Source organism: Rhodamnia argentea, chromosome 11 (assembly GCF_020921035.1).
Source record: "Rhodamnia argentea isolate NSW1041297 chromosome 11, ASM2092103v1, whole genome shotgun sequence".
In the NCBI taxonomy this organism is placed as follows: Eukaryota; Viridiplantae; Streptophyta; class Magnoliopsida; order Myrtales; family Myrtaceae; genus Rhodamnia; species Rhodamnia argentea.
The window spans coordinates 3,220,243-3,245,118 of record NC_063160.1 but is presented as its reverse complement, the minus strand read 5'-3'; the positions used below and the strand labels follow the sequence as shown (position 1 = coordinate 3,245,118).

The 24,876-nt window shown below is 41.5% G+C and overlaps 1 protein-coding gene and 1 pseudogene across 1 annotated transcript; both read left to right on the top strand.

Annotated features, from left to right (window-relative positions):
- Positions 1-1,638: 1,638 nt before the first annotated feature.
- Positions 1,639-23,301, top strand: LOC115744124 (probable glucan 1,3-beta-glucosidase A). Its single transcript, XM_030679224.2, has 9 exons — positions 1,639-1,970; positions 2,430-2,549; positions 2,655-2,846; positions 3,112-3,270; positions 3,371-3,540; positions 3,667-3,816; positions 3,904-4,256; positions 4,358-4,544; positions 23,193-23,301. The coding sequence occupies exons 1-8, from the start codon at positions 1,668-1,670 to the stop codon at positions 4,537-4,539; spliced, it is 1,629 nt and encodes a 542-aa protein (XP_030535084.2). The 5' UTR covers positions 1,639-1,667; the 3' UTR covers positions 4,540-4,544; positions 23,193-23,301.
- Positions 17,638-23,174, top strand: LOC115744077 (annotated as a pseudogene).
- Positions 23,302-24,876: the final 1,575 nt, after the last annotated feature.

Below are 24,876 nucleotides of genomic sequence, written 5' to 3'. Positions count from 1 at the left end.
CTAAGCAAAAACAAGAACAAAACGGATCATTGGAGTATCTCATAAGATTCGCCAGCTTCTTCCAAGTGGAGTGCATATTCATGGCACGGCTTATAGGGTTGGTTGGTTCCAGCTTACTGCCTCCTAGTAAACGCTAGCCTCATTTAATGCAAGAGGTCCACAACCACGAATTTTGGCTGCGCGATGAGTGAAAAAAGTTCGGGCATGATCGGTGCATGTGAACCCTATTTAGATGCACTGTCAAATAAGGTGGATCCCAAATGGGATTTTGTATGATCCGGTGGTGCATGAGCTTTAGGCTCACGAGTGTCGGGATCGTCCAATAACTTCTCATCGATAAATTCCCCGCTCTTCATGTTCATATGCAGCCCATACTTGAACATCCAAAGTTGGGGTAACTGATTGGAGGGTTGGGAGATTTTCGATGGCCAGTTGGGAGATATCCAACCGGAGGAATCGGAGGAAACTCATTTTGAGTTTCACAAACTGTGTGCAAACCATTTGAGACCAAGAAAAATCATCAAAAAAGACTTAAAATTATTGTAATAGTGCCAATTTAATCTCAAATCTTTTTTTTTTTGTAGCCAATTCGGTTATAAATCTTTCGCAATTGTGCCAATTCAGTCCACCCGATCAAATTTGACTTGTTAGCGTTGACGTGGGTGCCGTTCGTCGACATGTTATTTTAATATTTTTTGAATTGCTTATTATTTTTTATTTTATTTTTATTTTTCTTTCTTTTTTTTCCTCTTCGTCTTCTTCCTCTGGCTCTTCATCTTCTTCCTCTGGTCAGAGGCGAATCCGGCAAGGCTCGACCTCATCGTCGCCGAGTGAGACATGCCATGACCTCGACTAGCGACAGCGAGGTCGAGCCTCACCATGGTCGGGCAAGGCGGGCGAGACCTCACCGGGTCCGGGCCGGTGAGGTGAGCCTCGCCCGGTCCCCGGCTAGCCCCCGGCGTGGTGGATTTCACGTTCATTGTCGGGACATTGGTAATTTTTCAAGTCGCTTGTGGTGGACATTGTTAGGACAAGTTTAACTTGCAGAGTTTCAAAGTCGCTCGTTGTAGAGGAAGAACATGAAGAGAGAAGGAAAAAAGAAGAAGAAAAAAACGGAAAAAGATAAAGAAATTTTTTTAAAAAAAAATTAATATTATGTCGCCGGATGGCCGGCACCGACCGGTATCCACGTCATAGCCGCCGGTCAAATTTGGCCGGATAGACTAAATTAGCGAAATTATAAAAGGTTTAGGACTGAATCGGAAAAAAAAAAAAAGGTTTAGGACTGAATTGGTACAATCGCAATAGGTTTAGGACTTTTTTGGTAATTTTTCCTTCTACATCAAAGTTATTTGCATAGATCAAAAGTTTGGATTTAAGAGGTTAATGAGTCTTGCGGGCGTGGACCTCTAGGTAGCTGGGTGTCACCCTCGTGTCCCTGGATAATTAAACAACTAAAAAGAAGTTATTCCTTGATCTACAAAAAAATTTGGGCACATATCATCTGAAACATTAATTATGCGAGTCGCATCTTGGAGCTCATGTCATAAACGGTCCAAATGAGTCTAATCTCCAGAGTCTTAAGACCAAATGCAATACTCTTTATCTAACTTTACTGTGTAGAGTGAGTTTCGCATACTAGTCATCAATCACGGGACTCCTCTGAAATGGGTCGAGTCAACATAAAGCCACAGTCTTCTTACCCTTTGAGACTTTTAGGTGCAAAGTCTATAAATGTGTTGGCTCTCCCTCTCATTCAATGTCGCGGCAAAGAAGCGAAGCCGGAAATGGCGCAATGCTATCACCATTCATCTGTGCTGCTTTGCTCTCTCTGCGTCTTCCTTCCCTCGATCCTCGCCCAGGCCGCCGAGTTCAACTTGCCCCTCAAGGCCGTGAACCTCGGGAATTGGCTCGTCACCGAGGGGTGGATGATGCCTTCTCGGTTCGATGGACTCAATGGACAGCTCTTGGTAAGTGCTTAAAGATAAAAAAGAGGGAGTATCAGAGATGGTCTGAAGATTGTTACTTCACTTTCTTTAATCTCGGTTTCGTGATTAGTATTGTCGGGCGACCGCAAAGTTTCTTCCCAGGTCCAATACGATATATGCCTGCACTAGATACAACTAGATATAATCACGATTTCGTTAGAAGATAGAGATACGAAATGACGATGTTTGGTATATGTCTGTATGTACGAGTTCATTCATTTTAGCATGACGTTAGTAGAATTTACTCAAATTAAGATGCCGAATGTCCCAAAACTTGTTTCTAATCAATCATTTCTTTCCATCATGTTGCCAGATTTCGGACATACACTAAGGAACTTGGTGTCGTTTTGATCTGTTTATTGTTTGGTCTATAAAAGCATCACTTCACTTTTTCAATGAGATGAGCCAACTCCCGTTTTCCTGCTTTTGTTTCCATGGTAGGATGGGACTCAGGTGCAGTTCAAGTCGACGAAGCTAAGGAAATTCCTGTCCGCTGAAAACGGTGGTGGAGCCGCCATCGTCGCCAACCGCGACCAGGCCTCTGGCTGGGAAACTTTCCGGGTGTGGCTTTCTGTCTCACAAAATCGACAATTGTCTTGTAGACAAGCTAAAAAAAGATTCACAGGCCGTCCAACATAGTTTTTTCGCTCTCTTTCTGTGGTGCAGCTGTGGAGGATTTCCGACAAGAAATTCAACCTCAGAGTTTTCAACAAGCAATTTGTTGGATTACGAGGCCAAGGAGCAACGGTTGTCGCAGTTTCTGGTAACCCGATTACCACGGAGACTTTTGACATTACCAGGAAACCGAACAATCCCAATCGAGTTCGATTTCGAGCATCCAATGGGATGTTTCTCCAGGTAATTCCCCCGTTCCAGCTTCTATATTACTTCAGCTGATTCTTCAGTGCCGTACAAACGATCTCGTTGAGACCGCAATGGTTGACAGTGAGTCGTTTTCGCTTCGACGGTTGAATTCTAATTGTTTTGCTCCGAAACAAAGATGATTCGTCATCCAAAATCCCTGGCCAAAGATGATTGGAAGAGTCCCCATACTCCCCGCGTATTAATTGGATACAGTCACATTGATTGACGTGATTTTCTCTAACATAGTATGGATGATCAGGTAAAGTCGCCGACGGAAGTGACGGCAGATTATATTGGAGCCACGAGTTGGGACGACAATGACCCGTCGGTCTTTGAAATGAACGTCGTCGGTGGTTTACAAGGCGAATACCAAATAACAAACGGATATGGCCCAAGTGCTGCCCCAAATCTCCTACGGGTAAATCCTTAATGAGTTGGTTGCAAAGGAAGCATGTAACAGTGATACAGTGGCTACGGAGGTCAGTAATCTATTAACAAATGAGCTCTGCACTCTGCAGGATCATTGGAACAATTACATTACCGAGCAGGACTTTGAATTTATGGCGGCGAATGGTCTAACCGCCGTGAGGATTCCGGTAGGATGGTGGATCGCGTATGATCCTGCCCCGCCCATGCCTTTTGTGGGAGGCTCGCTGAATGCACTGGACAATGCTTTTATATGGGCAGCGTAAGCATCTTTTCGATCGTTTTACATCTTAACGTGTAACTCCAGCAGAAATTTTGATCAGTCGTGATCAAAGTTACAAGAATCCCGTGAGTGTAACCTTGCATAATTGGATATTTCTCTTTCCAGGAAACATGGTATGAAGGTAATAGTTGATCTCCATGCTGCTCCGGGATCTCAAAATGGCGAATCTCATAGTGCTCCGAGAGATGGATATCTGGAATGGGGTGACTCTTACATTCAGGACACTGTGAAAGTTATGGAGTTCCTAGCAGCAAGGTCTAGCAAATGAATTCTCACTTTGAACATATGACTCATATCTCTTTAGGGTGTTTAATAGCGTCCTCCCTTATGATTGTCAAGTAGATATGGCAACCATCCGGCATTGGTCGCGATCGAGCTGTTGAACGAGCCTCGAGCTCCTGGTGTCAAGTTGGAGGATCTTACTAAATACTACCGGTTAGGTTACGAGGCCGTGAGGAGGCACACTCCGAATGCTTATGTCATCCTGTCCAACCGGTTGGGACCAGCCGACCCACAGGAGCTCCTCCAGTTCGCGAGAGGCTTGAGCCGAGTAGTCATCGACGTGCATTACTACAACCTCTTTGATCCGAAGTTTAAACAGTGGAATCTGCAGCAGAACATCGACTACATCTATAACGATAGAGCTTCCGATCTGAGCAAAGTAACCCCGGCAAACGGCCCCTTGAGCTTTGTCGGTGAGTCCTAACATAAAATGGTCAGGAAGCAACAGGAGCATGTTTACATAGAACGCACAGATAAACATGACCTTTTGTGAGCTAAAACGGGGGTTTTGCAGGGGAATGGACCTCGGCGTTGGACTTCGACGGGGCGACAAAGGAGGAGTCGGGGCGATTCGCCAAGGCTCAGCAAGACGTGTATGGGCGCGCGACTTTCGGGTGGGCGTATTGGTCTTATAGGTGCAAGGACGATCCCTGGAATCTCAAACGGATGATTGAGGAAGGTCTCATAAAAGTCTAGCCTGATTCCTGATGTTAAATCAGGACGATTGGGCTTTTGTGTAGAAGAAGGTTTTTTAAATCAAGGACTCGATCATCGGACACATTGAAGCATCCCCGATGTTAAATGCCTGGCACTCCGTCGCTGTTGCCTTCATTAATGGCGTCCGAAATTAGCAAAACCAGTCTGCACCTTCCATGCCCCTCTCAGAATGTATGCCTCGGATATCGAGAAAAATTCCAAATAAGTAATTGAAGTGTACTTATTTTCTCAAGAAAAGGCTCAAGGTGGATATTATTTTAAATAAGAGTATGAAGTTGTCATATTAGTCTAAAAACGGGATCTAATCTCGCCTGCCAAATCTTCTGGCTGGTTAAGCATATTTTCGTCCTTTAATTTTTTTTTTAATGATTTTTTCCTTTTTCTTTTCTTTTTTCTTCTCTTTTCATCGTTGGCTTATCTTAAACGATGGGCCAGCCATTGGCAATGCCCGGACAGAGCTGGGTTAGGGTCACCTTCACACGATTTGGTGGGGGCGGCGACCCTCGTTAGCTACAACAAAGAAAAAGGAAAGAAATGAGAAAAAAAATAAAAAAATAAAATTGTCTTTGGATGAAAATGGAGAGAATTAACAAAAAAGTGATAAATCTTTTGTGACTATGCTAATACAATCCTAAATCCCTTTCTTTTTTTCGAATTGATTAGTCCATTTAGCCGATCGGTGGTGACGTGGCGTCTTTGGTGCTAACATGTACAATTTTTAATAGTATTTTGATATTTTTCAAATTTGTTCAATTATTTTTTTCTCTCTCTCTCTTTTTTTTTCTTTTTCCATGCTCTTCCTCTAGCTGGTTATCGGCAAGGCGACCTCGAGCAAAGCTTGCCCCCACCGCCCACCGGCAAGGACGAGCCTCACCATTGCTGGGCAAGGTCGAGCTTTGCCGGTGGCGAGCGAGGTCGGCGTAGCCTCTGACGCCGTAGCCTCCGGCCGACGATTTGCTGGAGGAAGAAGATGAAAAAAAAAGGGAGAGAAAGAAAAAAAATTAAAAAAATGACAAAAATTTGAAAAAATTAGAATATGTTATTAAAAATTATCCACATTAGCACAATTGATGCTACTTTAGTGCCGGTCGACCAAATAGACTAAATTTGTACAAATACAAGAGATTTAGAACTTAATTAACAAAAAAAAAAAGATTTTGGATTGAATTGGCACAATTGCAATAAGTTTATGACTTTTTTGATAATTTTTTTGATGAAAATGCTATTGATCGGCCAAAATATTTGGCGAGGTCGAGTCAGGTTCTTATTTGAAACTCATGGCCCCTTCGGACTCTTATTTAAATAAGGTTCACTTTGAGCTCTCTTTTGTGAAAATGATTGTATTTCAGGTTATTATTTTGAATTTTCGAGAAAATTACCAAAAAAGTCCTAAATCAATTTAGTCCATCCGACAATTTTGGCCGGTCACTGGCTAGGGAGAGCCTTGCAGTCGGCCTTGCTAGTCTAGATTTGGCGAGGCCAACCGAGACCTCTCTAGATCCGGGTAGGCGAGATTCGGCCTCGTGCAATGACGACGAAGTTGAGCGCCGGTCCCTGGCTAGAGGAAGAAGAAGAGCAGGGAAGAAAAAAAGAAAGAAAAAGAAAATAAAAAAAACGAACACATAAAATAAAAATTGACAAATATGAAAATATTATTTGAAAAGAAAAGGAGCTTTTTGTCCCATGTCCGGCCTTGCTCCATAGTGGAAACAAGCTCGCCAGCCGCGGCGGCGTGGAGCAGGTCACCGTGTTCGACGGCATCGATTAGATTCGGTGGCGGCAACCATTGGAGGGGCAAAAGGAAATTGGGATGAGAAATGACGGTCGACATTGTTTATGAATTGTTCTTATCGGATCCATGTAATTGAAGCGAGATTCAGGACGGATAACAATGTTTTCTAGACAGCCATTGATTTCTACCCCCTTGCTATCTTCATCAATAGTTAGTGTTGGCTTTGCTTAATCATGACTGAAAACAGCAGATTGTGAGCGCAAGTGAAATTGTTGCATATCCTTCTTGGATAAGTAAAAGATGTGAGTACTAAGTTGTAATTATGTCAAAATAACTTTACCGTGACATTAATAGTCGATACAAAGCATAACGTAATAATACAAATGGTTAATATCACAAAAAATTCCAAATTGCTACACCTGTAATAAATTTAACCAAAACTATTTTTTTGACCATCAAAAACTCAAAACTGGTGCATCCGTGATAAATTTACCATAAACTAATTATTTTGACCACCAAAAATCCCAAATTGGTGCATCCGTAATAAATTTATCCAAAACTAATTATTTTGGTCATCAAAAATCATAAACTGATACACATGTGACAAATTTATCATATGTTAGTTTTCGTTAAATTGGATTAATACTACGAAAAATCTCAAATTAATACACTTGTAATAAGTAGAGGGTGAAAATCCTAAATGTGTACATCCGGCAATTGCTACATGTCATTCAATTTAGAATTTAATAATAAAATTTAACAAAAATTAATAGAGAGTAAATTTATCAAAAGTGAATCAGTTTAAAAAAAATTTATCAAAAGTGCACCGGTTTATAATTAAAAAATAAATTAAAGTAAATTTATTACAAATAAATTAATTTAAAATTTTTCGTAATATTAATCTTAATACGAATCGTCGGCTTTATGCGCGATGCGAATAGGCGCCGAAGAGAGGTGTCCGACCCGTGTGGGTGCAGACGTAGCTAGCGAGGCTAGCGCTAGCTACGCACCTGTACCTTTCCTCCGTCCATGTGCTCTGTCCATTGTCAAATCCTTGTCTATTTCCCAAACCCTTAAAATGGTTCTGACGGGATAAGTGCCTGCTCCTTCTCCTTGCCTGCCTACTTTGGACTTTGGAACAATAGTTATTCACGTGGATCAAATTTTTTTTTTTCCAAAATAAGAACAATCGAAATATCATAATTTTTTTTAGGGAAAAATCCAAAAAAGGGCCCGAACTCCTCTTGTTTTCTCAAATAAGGACCTCAAATGATCTCTGTTTCAAATAAGGGCCCGAAGTATCCTCATTTTCTCAAATAAAGGCCTGAAGTGAATATTGTTTTAAATAAGGGCCTCAAGTGATCATAAAATTTCAAAAAAGGGCCCGATTTTAAGGGCATTTTCGTCTTTTTATTTATTTGATTTATTTTCTTTTTTTTTTTAATTTTTTTATCTGTTTTACACCTATTTTTTTTTTCCCTTCACTCTCTCTCTCTCTCTCTTTTTCCCTTCACTCTCTCTCTCTCTCTTTCCCGATGCGAGTAGGCCCTCCCCTGCTCTTTCTTTTCTTTCTTCTCCTTCGTCTTCATCTTCTCCTTCTCCTTCTCCTTCTTTCCCGATGCGACCAAGCCCTCCCCTACTCTTTCTTTTCTTTCTTCTCCTTCGTCTTCATCTTCTCCTTCTCTTTCCTTCAGTTGCTCACAGCCACCCCTCCATCTCGTAGATGCCCGGCCCGGCCGTCCACCTCAACCCACCTACAGCCGCGCCGCTCGACCGTCGGTCTAAGCCTCTCGCCGCCGCCGCCACCGTTTCGAGCCCCCGCACCCGAGGCCGAGAGACCCACGAACCCACGAGCTCGGTGAGGTCCGACCCCTATTTCCTTCTCTGCTCACCGCCACCCACTCAACCACCGACTCCACCTCGCGCCACCAGCCATCTGTCCAATCGCCGGCCCGCCTTCCCCTCGCCACCGGATCCAAGCCCGAGAAGCTCGGATCCGCACCCGACCCAGTACCTTGAGTCGTCGCGCCACCCGAGGACCCCGCGGCTGCCCTCTACGAGACTCGACACCACCCTCGCTCTTCGTAGTCGCGACCCACGGCCGCTCCGAGGCCATGCTATTGCTTAGGTGACCCCTGCCCGGTCCCGGGCGACGACCCGCGCCCCCTGATGCGGGCGGGGCCTGCCGATCCCACACAGATCCGGGAGAGGGCCCGACCCCCTCTCGGTGACCTCGCTTTTGGCTAGTGACGCCGGCCTTCACCGCTGTCGCCGACCCCCCATAAGCGATGCGCCGGCGGCCGCACAGGCGGGAGGGCAGCCCTCCCACCTGTGCGGCTTTTTTTCCTTTTTTTTTTTAAAATTATAAATAAAAAAAGGAAAAAAAAGGAGGAAAATGAACAAAAAAATTAAAATGTGAAATGACGAAAGTGCCCTTCGGGCCGGACCCTTTTTTGAAATACTGTGGCCACTTCAGGCCCTTAATTGAAACACACCATGTCATTTTGGACCCTTATTTGCAACAGAGTTCACTTGGGGCCCTAATTTGAAAAAACAAGAGGACTTGAGGCCCTTTTTTGAATTTTTCCCTTTTTTTTATGAAGCTCATTTGAGAAATATAATATTTTTTATTCACTTAAGTACAAAAAATTTTAAAAATTGATCATTTAAGTGTCATCGATGATTTTGCCTTACCGAAAAATCTGGCGTGGCATTGCCGGGTTGAAGTGGACATACTTTTTTTTTTCAATTTTTTTATATTTTAAAATTTCACATCAGAATGGAAAATTAAGTAAAAAAATTCACGTGGGACGATTGCCTGAAAATGGCACTCAAATGATAGATTTTCCTTTGATGTTGTGCTTAAGTAAGCGGAAAAAAATGTTATGGTCCTCAAATGAGCGCCGTCTTGGTAAAATTTGTAAGTTGCTGCCTTGAAAGTGCTCATGTTTTTGTTGTTCCAGGAAGCTGGATTTCTTTTTTGGTCATCATATCAACTATATAAACATAACTATGCCGACAACTTTGTATTCATTGCCTAATAACATGAATTTTTTCAGTATTTGCTAATTTTAATAAGTGTTTTTTCTACAAGTGTTAGCAAATAAAAAAAATATTATGAAAAAGATGACCAATGATTTATTTTTGTTTTTATTTTCAAATAGCTTGTTGGGAATTTATCAATATTTTTCATGAAATCATCAATTTCTTTGATAGTTTGCAAATTACCAATATATTGGAATGACTTGCAAATTTTATTGCATAATTTACACTTCAAATTTACTAAATATTATCTTAAATATACGACTTAAATTAGTAAGACTGCTAACTTTTGTCGGACTAAGTTACTAACTAGTTTTGGAGTACCTGTTGGATCAATAAGAAGATCACTTAATACAAATCAACCTCACTAGACAGAAACTACACGTAAAATAGAGGAGATTATGAAAGTGGAGGACTTTTTTTTCAGCTACCTTTTTTGAGAATACAAAACAACAATAAATAGAAATCACAAGCGTAAAACCAGCAACTAAGCCAGATATGGCTCCTAAAAATCAGCTAACAAACTGATTTATTGTTGACTAGAACTAGCTAACTGCCTCCTAAAAACAAGGAACTCAACTTTGAATCACTTCTTAACATCCCCCCTTGATTCAAAGTTGGTTACGCCAAGTTGACTTCTAAGATCTTCAAACCTCCCACGTGATAAAGCTTTAGTTAACACATCAGCTACTGCGCTGTTCTGTCCCACAAAAATCCAGCTTAACTTCATCTCTAGCTACCAGCTCCCTTAAAAAATGATGCTTAATCTCTATGTGCTTGGATCGACCATGGAAGACTGGATTTCGACTCAAAGCTATGGCTGAAGCACTATCACACTTTATAACAGTGGACTCTACTTGTTTCTGACCCAGCTCACTCAAGACCTTCCTCAACCAAATTGCCTCACAAGCTGCTCCTGCTCCAGCTATATATTCAGCTTCACAAGTGGACAAGGCAACTGTTGTTTGCTTCTTAGAACTCCATGCTACTACTCCCGAGCCCAAGGTGAAGCAATAACCGGATGTGCTTCTTCTATCTTCAACGCACCCAGCCCAATCACTATCCGTATACCCCAGCAACTTCAACTCGGACCCTTGCTTGTATAAAATTCCAAGATCAGTGGTGCCAGCAACATACTTAAGAATCCTCTTTATTGCCCCTAGGTGATGTTGTGAAGGATTATGCATGAACCTTGATACAACACTTACAGGAAAGGCTATATCGGGCCTAGTATGAGTCAGATACATAAGCCCTCCTACAAGACTCCTAAACATGCTTCCATCAGTTCCTGGTGAACCATCCTCCATCTGCAATTTCTCGTTCATATTCATAGGGGTTATAGACCATTTGCGCTTGCTCATGTTGAATTTATTGAGCATATCTTTCGCATACTTTCTCTGGGTTATGAATATGCCACCTTCCATTTGCTAAACTTCAATTCCCAAAAAATAATGAAGAAGGCCAAGATCCGTCATCTCAAATCTACTTTTCATTGCTTGCTTAAAGTCTGAAATTGCAGTAGCATTTGACCCACAATATACCATATCATCCACATAAATACACACCACCAACAGATCTGCGGCTCCATTTCTCTTCACATACGGCGTTGGTTCGCCGCAACTTCTCACAAAGCCACACTCCATGAAATATTCATGGATTTTCAAGTACCATGCTCTTGGTGCCTGTTTTAAACCATATAGAGCCTTGTGAAGCTTGTACACTTTGTCCTTCTTTTCCTTCACAACAAATCCTTCAGGTTGTGTGACAAATACCTCTTCCATTAACTCACCATTAAGAAAGGCAGATTTGACATCAAACTGATGCACCTTCCATCTCATATGAGCTGCTAATGCCAGGACTAATCTTCTTGTTTCAAATCTGGCTACAGGTGAAAATGTTTCCTCTACATCTACACCTGGGATCTGTGAGTACCCTTTGGCCACCAACCTTGCCTTGTGCTTATGAATTCTCCCATCTGCATGAAACTTTGTCTTGAAAATCCACTTTAATCCAATTGTTTGTTTTCCTTGTGGCAAATCTGTAAGTTCCCATGTGTGATTCCTCTCAATAGCTTCTAACTCTTCCTTCATTGCATCTTCCCATTCTTTTATACCAACCGCATCTTCATAAGAGCCCGGATCGGTAAAAGAGGGCAAATGTGCAAGACTCAAAGATTTCCCCCAAGGAGCGCACCTTTCGTGGAGGTGTCTCTTTTGAACTAGAAGTTGCTGCTTCTTGGATTCGTCTTAAGCTTCTAGTGGTCATCCTCCTTAGTGGTGTTTCATCCGAACTCATTGTATCCGAGCTTGTTGAAGATCCGCCTGCACATGCGCTGCTATGCGCGAGTCCACTTTCTGATTGAGTTTCATGCTCCTCATCTTCATTACCTTCTTCATCTATCGGTTGTATCACTTCCTTCTTCTCCTTTCCTTTCCAATTCCACCCTTCCTCCTCATTGAACTTCACATTTCTACTAATGAACACTTTTCCGATTACAGGATTGTACAATCGGTATGCTTTACTTTCCGTACAATACCCAATGAACACACACTTTTCTGATTTTTCATCCAACTTCTTTCTATCCTGCTGATTTTTCACAGCATATGCCACACATCCAAAAATTCTCAAATGACTAACAATAGGTTTAAAGCCATACCACATTTCAAATGGGGTCTTCTTTGTCACTGCCTTGGTTGGGGATACGTTTAGAATGTAGACAACAACATGAACGCGCTCTACCCAAAAGAGATTAGGCATGTCTCTCGATTTTAGCAAGGCCCCGGCCATCTCCACCACTGTTCTATTTTTCCTCTCCACCACACCATTTTGTTCCGGTGTATAAGGTGCTATAAGTTGCCTTTTTATGCCTGCTTCTTCACAAAAATGATTGAATTACGTAGAAAGAAATTCACCTCCCCTATCTGATCTTACCCCTTTGATATTTTTCCCACTTTGCTTCTCAACAAAAGCTTTAAACTTCTTAAATATTTCAAATGCTTCAGACTTAACTTTGAGGCAGAAAACCCAACTCATTCTACTGAAATCATCAATCAACAACATGAAATACTTACTTCCACCCAATGAGGTTGTACTCATTGGTCCACAAAGATCCATGTGCACTAGCTCCAACGTATCGGTGGCTCTCCAAGCTTCTTCTTTTGGAAAGGACTTCCTGCTGTGTTTTGCAAAAATACATTCCTCGCACTGCTTGTATTTGTCACCTATCGTTGGCATTCCACCGACCATTTCATCTATTGACAGCTCCTTCATACTCCTATAATTCAGGTGGCCGTATCTCATGTGCCATAGCTACGAGGAACCGATTGCTACCATATTGAGCTCATCTACTGCTGTAACCTCAAAAGGAAACATAAGATTTTCTGTCATGGCTACTTGAGCCACCAATTGTCCTCCTTCTTTGTCTCCGATGGTGCAAGCGTTGTTGTCAAAGAGAACTATAAATCCTGACTTCAGCAATTGGCCTACACTCAACAAGTTGTGTGCCAATTGAGGTGCATACAAGACATCCCCGATCAACTTGCTTCTTCCCTGATGTGTTTTGATAAGTATTGTGCCTTTTCCTTCCACCTGAATTTTGTAGTTGTTCCCAAGACTAATCATTCGTTTTTTAGACTCATCCAAGTCCTTGAATAGCTCTTTCATTCCAGTCATATGATTGGAGCAGCCCCTGTACACAAACCAAATGGACCTCTTGTTCTGCGTTGTCTCCTCATGTGCCATAAACAGATAACACTCTTCTTCCTCCTCTTCTTGTTCCTCAGCATCAGCAAATTCTTCCTGGTTAACCTTTGCCTTGCAATCTTTTGCAAGATGTCCCACTTTGTTACAATTGAAACATCTTCTCATTTCTTGTTGTGTGTTTCCGCCTCTACCTCTGCCTCGCGTCCCACTTCTTCCGTTTCCTCTCCCCGAGCTTCCTGATCCTCTCCAATTTCCTCTTGAATTGCAGTTAGCTTGGAATGCCCTTTCATCAATTCTCTCTCCAGCTCTGTTGATTCTATCTTCATGAGCAAGAAGAGAACCCATCAAGGCATCAACAGACATGGTTGTTAATTCTTTTGATTCCTCAATTGCTGCCACTACGTGATCAAATCTTGTTGTCAAGCTTCTGAGTATTTTGCAAACAATGGTTTCATCCGAGATCTCTTCTCCATACGATCTCATTTGATTTACCACTGTCATGCCTCTTGAAAAGAAATCTTGAATGGACTCCCCACCATTCATCCGTAACGTCTCAAAATTTCTCCTCAAGGTTTGCGGTTTCACCGCCTTAACCTTGGTTGTCCCCCGAAACTCATTTCTCAAAGCCTCCCATGCTTCTTTTGCTGTTTCCGCGGCTGAAACTCTAGAGAAGACAGTTTCATGCAGCCCCTGTTGGATAAAAAAAAGAGCCTTGGCATCTCTTTTTTTCAACTCCCGCGTTCTGCCCTCTTCTTCATTCTACGGCACACCATCTTCCACAATCTCCCATAGGTCTTGAGACCTAAAGAGAGTCTTCATCTTAATACTCCAAAACTCATAGTTTTCACCCTTGAAAATGGGTATCATCGATTGCTGCAAGTTGGATCCACTTGCTGCCATGTCGATTTGCGGTAGAGACCTTCAACCTGGCTCTGATACCACAATGTTGGATCAATAAGAAGATCACTTAATATAAATCAACCTCACTAGACATAAACTACACGTAAAATAGAGGAGATTATGAAAGTGGAGGACTTTTTTTTCAGCTACCTTTTTTGAGAATACAAAACAACAATAAATAGAAATCACAAGCGTAAAACCAGCAACTAAGCCAGATATGGCTCCTAAAAATCAGCTAACAAACTGATTCATTGTTGACTAGAACTAGCTAACTGCCTCCTAAAAACAAGGAACTCAACTTTGAATCACTTCTTAATAGTACCGACATTTTTTTTTAATACACCAACTTTTTAATTGACCTATGAACTTTTATTTGTCTTTATTAGTAATCCTTTATATTTATTTACTATTTTTTTAAGATTATTGAACTAAAACTTTTTTCCACGTTAAGTTTGGGATACCAATAGCAAGAGCGTGATAATTCTCGTACCACGCTCAATTGATTGTCATAATTTTTTTTAGCTCATTTAAGTGTCACATCAGAGTAAAATTGATTATTTAAGTGCCATTTCCAGAAAATCGTCCCTCAATATATTTTTTACTTAATTTTTCACTCCCAAGTGAAATTTAAAAATAAAAATAATAAAATACCAAGAAAATAAAAATATTGACAAAATTCACAAAAATTATCTATATCGGCGTCGGCGGTGCTACGTAGAATAGTCGGTGTCCACATCAGATTTTTCGGCGACACCAATTGCTGATGGCATTTAAGTGATCAATTTTTCAAGTTTGCGGCACTTAAATGAGCAAAAAAAAAATAAATAAATAAAAAACCGTTACGGCCTTTAGATGAGCGCCATATGAAAGTTATAACACTCTTATTGTTCTTATCCCTTTTTTTACCCTACCCTTCTAAGAAATGGCTAAACACAGGACGATCCTCCAACATTGTTCTCTTTGAGAGTCGAGATTTCGCCGATATGCGAAAGAGTTCTTGATGGTTCTAGGTATGTCTTTTGAATGTCCCACCTTTGGGAAAAAGAAAATTGTATTCCCAAAAATTGCAACTTGGAAGATACCAAAATATTTTCAAAATTACACACATGTTATCTCCAGAAAATATCTCAATTTCAAGATCTTTTCCAAACTAGATTTGCATAACCAAGCTGTTAAAATATCATTTGATTAAATCAATCGGCAACGAGGTATTTCATTCATTCTTTTTCGATTTGACAGATATAAAGTCTATTGATTCGTTCCTGTCCCTCTCGAGGAAGCATTATCTTCTCCTTCGTCGGTTGAGTCATCTTCGCAGTTGTGAGCTTTGACACTTAATCGATGTCATGAGCTCTTGTCATCAATTCGTCGAGGGATATTGGGTTGATGCCTTGAAGCAGAGCCCCGCATGCAATGAGAGAGGGTTTAGAGAGATGATCTTTGCAATTAACCTGGAGATTTCGCCATTCTTGTATTTAGTCAACCACAGGTTCATCTTCCTCTTGACGGGTATGAGTGAGATCGATTAAGCTCAGAGTACGCCGAGTACGGTAAATCGGTTGAAAAATTCTCGCTCGAGTTGATTTAACTTGCAATTTGCTCCTCGAGCGGAAGTTTTCTGAGCCATGTTATGTGAAGGAAAAGAGATGAGAGGTAGAGATGTCCCACCTGACGTGCTAAAGATTTTGTACACAAACAAAAATTTTAAGTCTAAAAACAAGACAAGAAAGTAAGTGCCAAGTTTATTGATATCAAATGATGTGGATACAATCTTCAATTTGACAATTTGATTACAAGTATATCTCTGATTCTCTGCTTCACAGAAACGTTCGTTTGAGTGTCTAAGTAGTTGATCTCCAATCAAACAATGAAAATTTGATTATTTGAAATGGTTCGCCTTTTTGAAGCTTGAGCCGATTGAATTCAGACAAATGGCGGCGAAGACAACGGGGCTCGGAAGCTTGATCCGATGAGACTTGGGTGTTATTCATGTTCTTCGAATCCTTCAGGTTCGTTGCTTTCTATGAATTCTTTGTGTTCTTGCAACTTGGCAATGTTGACTCCGTAAAGTATTAGAATCCTAACCACGCATTTATCTAATAATTAAAACTTTCAGAACTATTGCCTATTATCCCAAAAAATCTTTTGTGGTAGAATTTTTTCAATCTGCATAATGAATTAGAAATGTCGGCATGATCCGGTACACATGATCCCAATTCACATGTACCATTCGACGAGGTTAGCCTTGTGTGAGGCTCGTAAGATCCACAAGTGCATGTGCATTGGGCTCACATGTAGCGCGTTCACAAGCACTAGGATCATGCAATAGCGGCTCATGATAAATTCTCTACCCTTCATGCTCATAGGTAGTTTTCTTTTCTTTTCTTTTTTTGTAATACCTAACTTGAATAACCCAAGGTCGGAGCAATTGATTGGAATGTTCAGGGATTGCCAACGGTAGGAACAAAAAGGTCATTTAATTGAATCTCAATAATCATATGCAAACTACTTTAAGTGAGGGCCACTCGCATAGGTTGAAGGTCTAGATTTAACCTATTGATGGATAAAGTAGGGTGTTTCATGAAGGTAGCCGGGTCTTGCACTCGTGTCTCTTGATAATATAACAACAAAACAAGCGAGTAGTTATTACGTGATTTATAAATTATATGAACATATACCATGTGGATTTTAATCAAGCGAGTCCCATCTTGGAGCCCATGTGATCGACGGTCCATCTTATTTGGTTTACATAATCTATAGATCAAATGCAATATAACCTATCTTCCTTAAAGTTTCGAGTGCGTTTCGCCTAACGGTTATTTAATAACGGGATTCATCTCAAATGCGTCAAATTAACGCTCCACCAAAGTCTTCTTAACCTTGCAAATGAGCCAAGTCAACGCACCACCAAAGTCTGGACCCCGCTGAAATGTGTGAAGTCAACCCACCACCAATGTCTTCTTACTCTAAAGACTTTTCTGTGCAAGCCTACAAATGTGTTGGCTCTCAAATCTTCCCCCCTTAGAGGGAAGCACCCGTAGAGTCGTGATGAGAGAGAAATGAAGTTTTTGTTTTGTGTTTAATTCAACATCGACTTATATGTGTTGATCGGTAACTGGATGAGCGTACAAAAATTCTCTGCCACGTTAGCTGATGACGTGGTGAGGATAAACCGGTGAATACTTTTCTCATTGATTGGAGGGCTGTGGGATTGCCAATCGGATGAACAAAAGGTCACTTATTTGAATCTCATTAATCATATGCAAACTGCTTTAAGTTTCTTAGCAAAAAGGAAGTTCGAAAATATTTGAACTCGAGACCTCCCGCTTTGATACCACGTGAGATTTTATGAGACCAATGGCTAATTATTCTAAAAGTTTAAGCTATTAGATGAATGTAAAATTTAATATTTAAATATTCTATCACGAGATGCAATATAATTTATCTAACTTAGTGTTTCGAGTGCGTTTCCCACGCGGTTATTTAATCACGGGACTTCCTCTCGAATGCGTCAAGTCAAGGCACCACCAAAGTCTTCTTACCCTCTAAAATGAGTCAAGTCAAGGTACCAGTGACTCGAGAGTCAAGTCAAAGCACCACCAAATTGTTCCTTACTCTCGTACTTCTCTTTGAAGCCAATAAATGCGTTGGCTCCCTTTCTCTGTCTCTCATCAATCTCACAGCAACGAAGAGAGTCGGAAATGGCACAATGTCATCACCATCCACTCATGCTGCTGCCTTGTTCTCTCTGCGTCTTCCTTCCCTCCATCCTCGCCCAGACCGTCGAGTTCAAGTTGCCTCTCAAGGCCGTGAGCCTCGGCAATTGGCTCATCACTGAGGGATGGATGATGCCTTCACAGTTCGATGGACTCAATCGACAGCTCTTGGTAGGTGCTTAAGGATAAGAACAGAAAGTATCTGCAATCCTCGTGGATTGTTGTTAGGGAAATGCTTGCATGACAGTTACACTGTTCAATGACAATGTGACCGCGTTATGTAAGCCACGGAATTTTTTCACATTTCTTTTTTTTTTTTTTACTGCTATCTGCCAGCCACAAAAGAATTTGTGGCTGCGAAAGTACTGTCCACTACCATTTGGCAGTGGACGGTTACTCTAGCAGTCTCCTTGTTATTTCTCGAAAAAATTACCAAGAAAGTCGCAAACCTATTGCATTTGTACCAATTCAATCCTAAACTTTTTTTTTGTCAATTCAGTCTTTAATTTTTGCATTTGTACCAATTTAGTCCTTTCGGAAAACTTTGGCTAACCGACGCTAACGTGACAATTTTCAATAAAATTTTAATATTTTGTCAAATATTTCAATTATGTTTTATTTTTCTTTTTATTTTTTTCCTTCTCCTCCTTTCTCCGGCTAGTCATCAATTCGACGATTGATGAGAGGTGAGGGCCTGTGAAGTCGACCTTGCCCGCGAGGCTGAGCTCAACGAACGACCGCGAGGGTCAACCTTGCCATGGCTGAGTGAGATCGAGCTCGCTTAGCGACGGCATGGTCGAGTCTCACCAGCCCTCGTCTCCGGCCGATTGCCAATCTGGCGACCAGCTGGAGGAAGAAGGAGAAGAAAAAAAAAAGAAAAAAACATAAAAAATTTGAAAAAATATCAAGATATTCTTAAATGTTGCCATGTCGGTGCCACATCGGTGCCAGCCGGCGTCTACACCAACGTCGGCCAATCAAAGTTGGCCGGAAGGATTGAATTGACACAAATATAAAATGTATAGAACTGAATTGGCACAATCGCAGTAAGTTTAAGACTTTTCAAGTAATTTTCCTTGACTTTCTCTAACATACTTTTTCATTATAGTATCGCGATTCGTAATGTTATGTGATCATAAAGTTTATTTCTCAGGTCCAATATAGTATATGCGTGCACTGTGATTGTTACTTAAATGTCTAAGATATTTAGGAACCATACGGTTACAGAACAACGATACAAATATATGATGATTTGCATGTCTATATGTGTTAGTACATGATTCTAACATGACTCGAGTACAATTCACTCAAATTAAGACACCCAAATGTCCCAGAACTCATTTCCAATCAACCATTTCTTTCCATCATATTGCCAGATCTAACTATGAACTTGCTGTTGGTTTGATCTGTAAATATGAACTCTATTACCTCCCCTCAGGATGTGCATGTATGCTGTTATCCCTTCAATGAGATGAACCAAATCCCATTTTTTGCGTTTGTTTTAATGGTAGAATGGGACTCAAGTACAGTTCAGGTCGACGAAGCTGAGGAAATTCCTGTGAGCTGAAAACAGTGGTGGAGCCACCATCGCCGCGACCAGGCCACTGGCTGGGAAACTTTCAGGGTATGGCTTTCTGTCTTGCAAAGTCAACTTTCAACTTGTAGACAGATCAAAAGATTCACACGTCGTCCACCATAATTTTTGCTCTCTTCCTATGGTGCAGCCGTGGAAGATTTCCGACACAAAATACCATCTCAGAGTTTTCAACAGGCAATTTGTTGGATTGCAAGGCCAAGGGACAACGGTTGTAGCAGTTTCCGGTACTCCGAGTATGTCGGAGACCTTTGACATTATAAGGAAGCCGAACAATCCCGACCGAGTTCGACTCCGAGCATCAAATGGGAGGTTTCTCCAGGTAATTCCCCTCCATTCCAGCTTCTATATAACTTCAGGCTTTTTTCCGAAGTAGGAGTAAACATAAAAGTAATTATCAAATCAGATGTAAAAAAAAAAAATTATTTACCAGACCAGATGCCGCTCAAGTGGGTACTGCTCAGCAATTAAAGTGCCGAGCAACACTGACCTTTTTTAAAAAAAATTTATTGTTGCTCGGCACTTTGAGTGCCGAGCAACTATCCTTTTTTTTTTTTTGTAAATTTTTTTATTATTTTCTTTTAATCATTTTTTAATTTCCTTTTCTTGTTTTTTTTAATCTTTTTTTATGATTCAATTTGTTTTCATTTAATCATTTTTTAATTTCTTTTTCTTGTCACTCTGTCCGTGGCCCCGTTGTCTCGCTCACTCGTGCACCATGATGACGCGCCTCGACTTCGCGGTCCCGTCACCTCGCTCGTTCGCTCGCTCATGCATCAAAATAACGCACCTCGACTCTGCGGCCCCATTGCCTCGCTCGTTCGTTCGCTTGCTCGTTCTTCTTTTTCTTGTTTTCTTTTAATCATTTTTTTATCATTCAATTTGTTTTCATTTAATCATATTTTTAATTTCTTTTTCTTGTCGCTCCGCGGCCCCATCGCCTCGCACGTTCGTTTGCTCAATGACGCGCCTCAACTCCACGGCCCGGTCGCCTCACTTGTTTGTTCGCTTGCCTTGACTCCACAGCCCCATCACGTCGCTCGCTCGTGCACCACGAACAAGCGAGGCGACGAGGCCGCAGAGTTGAGGCGCGTCATCGAGTGAACGAACAAGCAAGGCGATGGGGCTGCGGACGGAGCGATGAGAAAAAGAAAGTAAAAAAATGATTAAATGAAAGTAAATTGAAAAATAAAAAATGATTAAAAGAAAACAAGAAAAAGAAGAATGAGGAAGCGAACGAACGAGCGAGGTGTCGTGGCCGCGGAGTCGAGGCGCGTCATCGTGGTGCATGAGCGAGCGAGACAACAGATCAGCAGAGTGACGAGAAAAAGAAATTAAAAAATATAATTAAATGTAAACAAATTAAATAATAAAAAAAGATTAAAAGAAAACAAGAAAAAGAAATTAAAAAATGATCAAAAAAAAATAATAATAAAATTACCAAAAAGGAAAAAAGATTGTTGCTCGGCACTTTGACTGTCGAGCAACAATAAAAAAAAATTTTTAAGAAAAGGAGACAGTTGCTCGGCGGTTTAAGCGCTAAGCGGGCCCCCCGATCCTCGCACGACTGTAAGAATGCTGAGCCAGGTGCCGTTTGGTGGTAAGATTGATTTGATAATTACTTTCGTTTTTACTCCTGCTTTGGAAAAAGGCCCTATGACTTCCACATTCCTATTGTGTTATGGAGTACACTAGACATGGCGAGTTTGTCCGAACCGCCGGTTCCAATACGAGAATCGGCGGATTCGGTTCGTAGAAAAGGCGGAACAGCCCGGTTTCGGCCGCCGGTTCCGGGCCCGGGGACCGACGTCGCCCCAACCTCGAAACGACTTTTCTCACGGTCGCAACCGAAACCGTGCACAACACTCCACCGCACGAGCCTCGAAGAGGAGAGAGAGGGAGGAGAGCTGGAGGACCGGAGGAGGCGTCATCGGGAGGAGAGAGCTCGCGGGAGCCAGCGAAGGCGGAGACGCGAGCGGGATCGACCATACCCATTTCTCCCTTCGGTCCTCACCATACCCATTTTCCCTCGGCTCGTCCTCACCATACCCATTTCTCGACACCATACCCATTTCTCCCTCTTGACATCAAACCCATTTCTCCCTCGGCTCGTCCTCACCGTACCCATTTCTCCCTCTCGACATCATACCCATTCTTTCCCCCCGGGCCACCTAGCCTTTTTTTTTTTTTTTATAAAAAAAGGGGTTGGAACGGGCCCGGAACAGGCGGTTCCGGGCCGGTTCCGGACCCCCGGTTCCATTTGGCCATATCTAGCGTACACTACTACCCAATATTGGGAGATCCTTGGAACCCACGTTGACATATACCATTCTAAGACGTTACATGAACACTTTCTGTGCTTTGTTGACGCTACGAGAACATGATGAACACCCCAAATTTGTTTGACAAACAACAGCGATACTCCATGCAATATGACGAAAGGAACAGTTATTTCTGCGACAACTGATCAAAACGAACGTTTGGACTACCAAATATAACAGAAGAAATCGCGATACTCCGCAATTTATTAAACAGATAGAGTCACATGATTGATGTAATGTTCTCTAACATGGTATGGATGATCAGGTAAAGTCGCCGACGGAAGTGACGGCAGATTATATTGGAGCCTCGAGTTGGGATGATAATGAACCATCCATATTCGAAATGAACGCTTTCGGGGGCTCACAGGTAATACTTAGTTGATTTGTAATAATGATACAGAGACTAAGTAGATCAGTATTCTATTAACAAATGTGCTGGGCAGGATCATTGGAACACCTACATTACTGAGCAGGATTTCCAATTCATGGCGAACAAACATCTAACTGCTGTGAGGATTCCAGTAGGATGGTGGATTGCGTATGATCCGACACCGCCGAAGCCTTTTGTGGTAGGCTCGCTGAATGTACTGGACAAGGCTTTCACATGGGCAGCGTAAGCAACTTTTCAATCCTTTACATCCAATGTAAATAACTCCGACAGAAAAACTCCTGTGAGTCCGACCTTGAGTAATTGAATGTTCTTTTTTCAGGAAATATGGAATGAAGGTAATAGTTGATCTCCATGCTGCTCCGGGATCTCAAAACGGCGAATCTCATAGCGCTTCGAGAGATGGATATCTGGACTCTTACATTCAGGACACTTAAAGTTATTGACTTCCTAGCAGCAAGGTCACTCATGACATATAACTCATTAGCATTTCGGCGAATTGGATTCCTTAGCATTGATATAAAACATGCTAAATGTTATCTATTTGATTTACTAAAGCATGCTCACTTGTAATGGTCAAGTAGATACTGCAACCATCTGGCATTGGTTGCAATCGAGCTGATGAACGAGCCTCTAGCCCCAGATGTCAAGTTGGAGGTTCTTATTAAATACTATCGGTTAGGTTACGAGGCCGAGAGGAGGCACACTCCGAATGCTTATGTGATCCTGTCCAACCGGATAGGGCCAGCCGACCCGCAAGAGCTCCTTCTGTTCGCGAGAGGCTTGAGCCGAGTAGTCATCGAGGTGCATTACTACAACCTCTTCGATCCAATGTTCAAAAGGTGGAATCTGCAGCAGAACATTGACTTCATCTATAACGCTAGAGCTTCGGATTTGAGCAAAGTAACCCCCGCAAACAGCCCCTTGAGCTTTGTTGGTGAGTCCTAACATAAAATGGTCAGGAAGCAATAGGAACATGTTTATACAGAACACACAGATAAACATGACCTTTTGTGAGCTAAAACGGGTTTTGCAGGGGAATGGACCTCGGTGTTGTACTTCGACGGGGCGACAAAAGGGGGACTCGGGGTGATTCGCTAAGGCTCAGCAAGGCGTGCAAGGGCGGGCCAATTTCGGGTGGCCGTACTAGTCGTATAAGTGCCAGTACGATACCTGGAGTCTCGAACGGATGATTCAAGACGGTCTCATCAATATCTAGCTTGATTCCATACCGTAGTTCCTCATGCTTATCAAGCGGGTCATGTTCTCATGAACACAAAGAATAAAAGGTTGGTAGCTTGTCTACGGAATCTACGTATTATCAAACGTTGCCATTATGGTGACAGCAATAGAATTAAATAAGGTTCAACTTGAGCATGCTTCCACTAAATTCCTACTTTATTGCCTTCCAATAAGATTGAACGTGACCGATTAGGCCTATTGTTGTTGTGAAAACGAACACATTCGCTGATAAAAAGTTCAATTTTCCCTCTCAATGCTGAAGTCGGTTCCCGGAGGAAACCGAATAGCAAATATTTGTTTATAATATCTGGATACCTAATTCGACGTATTTCATTCTAACTTTGATTTAGTGTGTGATTTAAGCATCCCCAAAATAGGAATTTTCCCTTATCGAGTTGTGCGTATAATTGAGGTTTCAATCTTTGAAACCTAAGATCGGTTCCGATGACTTTAATTTCCTACTTTGGTTGTGACAAATATTGGATTATGTGGGTTTATATTATTTTCCATTGTTGTGTTGTTTTCTTACGTAAGACTTTGTAATATTTTTATATAGTGAAAGTCATCTCAATAATTATACGTTGAGATCAAGAATCAAACACCGTTGTTCTTTTAAGCCCAAGCACTATAGTTCCGAGCCTAGCCTCTTTGGACCCAATCTTTCGCCTTGATGGACCCTGGCTTGACGCCAGTTATTTAAATAAAAAACCATTTTCTTGAATTTAAGCATTGATTTTTGTTGATTAGGAAAACATTTTTCGTTGACTCCTTTTCCCAAAACGCCGAAAAATGAGAACAATATTTTTCCAAAAGACACTTTTCACAAAACAAACTGAGCCATAGTAGAAGGTGATATTTATGTGACGAACTGTATAAGCTTTATACCATTTAAGTATAAAATGACATTTCATGCGAACATGTACTAGATTTATGCTTGCCGCTAGCGCTGCGATTTCCTCTTTCCCACAACTTTGTATCGTTTTTATTACTCGTCTATATCTACGTACATCTATGCCAATCTATTAATAAAGTAGTTATTGCTTACTGCATCACGTGTTAATGGGCTCGTGCGAGCTTTACCTGCTGATTTATTTCCTACATCGGCGTGCATCAATTCCCCCCATTGAAATAAATGGTTGCTTTCTATGCAATGCGTACACTGTCTATCGAAAATAATTTGACAAATGACACTTGAGATCGAGAAATCATAGGTTTATATTTGTCTGAAAGAAAAAGAGTCACTGGTAGGTTATTTAAAGGAAAGAGGGCACACATATTTAAAAAGATACCCGGAGATGCATCAAGACCTTTTGACATGTATGAGGACTCTTGGCTCTCGAAGAGAAAAATTTAAAAGATTTTGTGGACCACACCTTGCTGCTTCAAAAGCTTTACGCATGGTCTGGATTTTGGCCTAGGACTCGAGCATGGAAATAGTTAATGTCTCTGTGAGGTTACCGAGTTATAATCAAGATAAAGTCAAGTGTACAAGTGTAAGAGCAGTAGTTGTGTCTTGATAGTGCAATCTATCGAATGATAGGAGAAACACTTGCTGATTGTAACTTGCTTTGAAGATTACTAGTGGCTTCCAGCTTTGTTATGGCTGATAGTGTTGGAAGTGGACGGAGGCTTGGAGATAAAGCCGAATCTTTGTATGTTACTTTCTATCTCTTCATTAT

Coding starts and splice junctions, on each gene's coding strand:
- LOC115744124 (XM_030679224.2), top strand. CDS start 1,668: ATGGGTCGAGTCAACATAAAGCCACAGTCTTCTTACCCTTTGAGACTT. Junction 1,971..2,429: donor GACTCAATGGACAGCTCTTG/GTAAGTGCTTAA, acceptor TTTCCATGGTAG/GATGGGACTCAGGTGCAGTT. Junction 3,541..3,666: donor AATGCTTTTATATGGGCAGC/GTAAGCATCTTT, acceptor TTCTCTTTCCAG/GAAACATGGTATGAAGGTAA.